Source organism: Mirounga leonina, unplaced genomic scaffold, assembly GCF_011800145.1.
Source record: "Mirounga leonina isolate KUSES-001 unplaced genomic scaffold, KU_Mleo_1.0 Mir_101595, whole genome shotgun sequence".
Lineage (NCBI taxonomy): Eukaryota > Metazoa > Chordata > Mammalia > Carnivora > Phocidae > Mirounga > Mirounga leonina.
The window spans coordinates 11,491,486-11,492,894 of record NW_023270158.1 but is presented as its reverse complement, the minus strand read 5'-3'; the positions used below and the strand labels follow the sequence as shown (position 1 = coordinate 11,492,894).

Below are 1,409 nucleotides of genomic sequence, written 5' to 3'. Positions count from 1 at the left end.
TATTGGGTCTGAATGAATGGCAGTTATTATTATGAACCCCCCAAAATACCACCCTCCCATTTAAGTTTATTTTTAATCCAGTAGATAGCAGAGAATATACGTGCACAGGGACAAAAACAAACGTTCTTAAGCTAAAAAAAATTAAAGTATCTTATCTTTTTACTAAGACTAAAAGGAAAAGGCAAACCATGAATTAAACACCTTTTATTTATTTTTTTAACTTTTTTTTCTCCATTTTGTGTTCCTATTTTACTGTGTGGTTCTTCCACATTTCCATGAAAATCCCTATTGCAGTGCCATGTTACCTGCTGTTGGATCACGAATACAATATAGATGGTCTGTGACTTTCTTTTTCATGTACCAAAACTGTAACTCTCCTTTGTGAAACAGCGATAAATGAGAGCCCCGTCATTCTTAAGTTTATATTCTAGAACTAAATGCGCTATTAGGAGAAAAAACGTTGAAAACACCTAAATAAATATAACTGCGTATGCGTTTATAGAAGCTAACCGTTTCGAACAAATAGGAAGAAGATCTGTGCTTTGTTCCCTCCAACCCCTAGGACTCTGCACTACCTGGAAGGTCGACTGCCCTCTCCCACCCACCGCAAGGAAAAGCAGCCGCCCCCGCTGACTGACTAGACGCGGCGCCAGCCACGGGCCGCCGCGCGCTCCTTCTGCTCTTGCAGCGCCTCCTCGTACAGCTCGGGGAAGCAGCTGGGCACGGTGTCGTTGATCTTGGCCAGGACCTGCAGCACCTGCATCTTGCTGGTCTCCGCGCGGGCGCGCGGGCCCCACAGGAACTCGTGGCGCGGAGGGTCGCTGGCGGGCACCGCGCGGTACTCCAGGTAGCCCTGGTGCACCAGGTCTTGGGTGATGAGCTTCCGGGGCTCGCCGAAGATCAGGTGGCTCCTGCCGTCCTGGACGCCCAGCACGTTGAGGAACTCCCAGACCTCCTCCTCGGTGGCGCGGTTGCCCTTCATGAAGATCACGCCCAGCAGCGCCATCAGGAGGCCGGTCTTGGGCAGCCCCTTGTTGCCGTCGCCCGGGAGGGACAGCTTGCTGACCAGGGTGTAGGACTGGCTGCGGGAATCGACCTCCCTGAGCTCGAGCCCGAAGACCAGCTCCATGCGCTCCGAGGTGAGCCTGAAGATCTCGGGGAAGTGCTCGCGGTACTTCCTGCTGACCATCTTCAGCAGCGCGGCCCGCGTGACGGGCTCCCCGGTGCCGTGCTTCTCCAGCAGGAACTGCACCAGCACGCTGGCCTTGCGGGTGAGGGGGTCCTTGCGGGCGGCCCGGGGGGCCGGGGCGGCGGCGGCCGCCGCGTTCTGGGCGCCCTGGTCACGTGGCGGGCCTGGAGGGTCCGCGCCAGGAGACCCAGGGGCCGGGGCGCCAGGAGACCCAGGGGCC

General features: G+C 55.9%; 1 protein-coding gene across 1 annotated transcript in view; it reads right to left on the bottom strand.

Moving 5' to 3' along the window:
- Positions 1 to 637: 637 nt before the first annotated feature.
- The window catches only part of LOC118003602 (melanoma-associated antigen B4-like), a 1,047-nt gene continuing 275 nt past the window's right edge, over positions 638 to 1,409 (bottom strand). The window contains exon 2 of the mRNA XM_034994679.1: positions 638 to 1,353. Coding sequence (XP_034850570.1) covers positions 638 to 1,353 — 716 coding nt within the window. The remainder of the gene's footprint in view (positions 1,354 to 1,409) is intronic.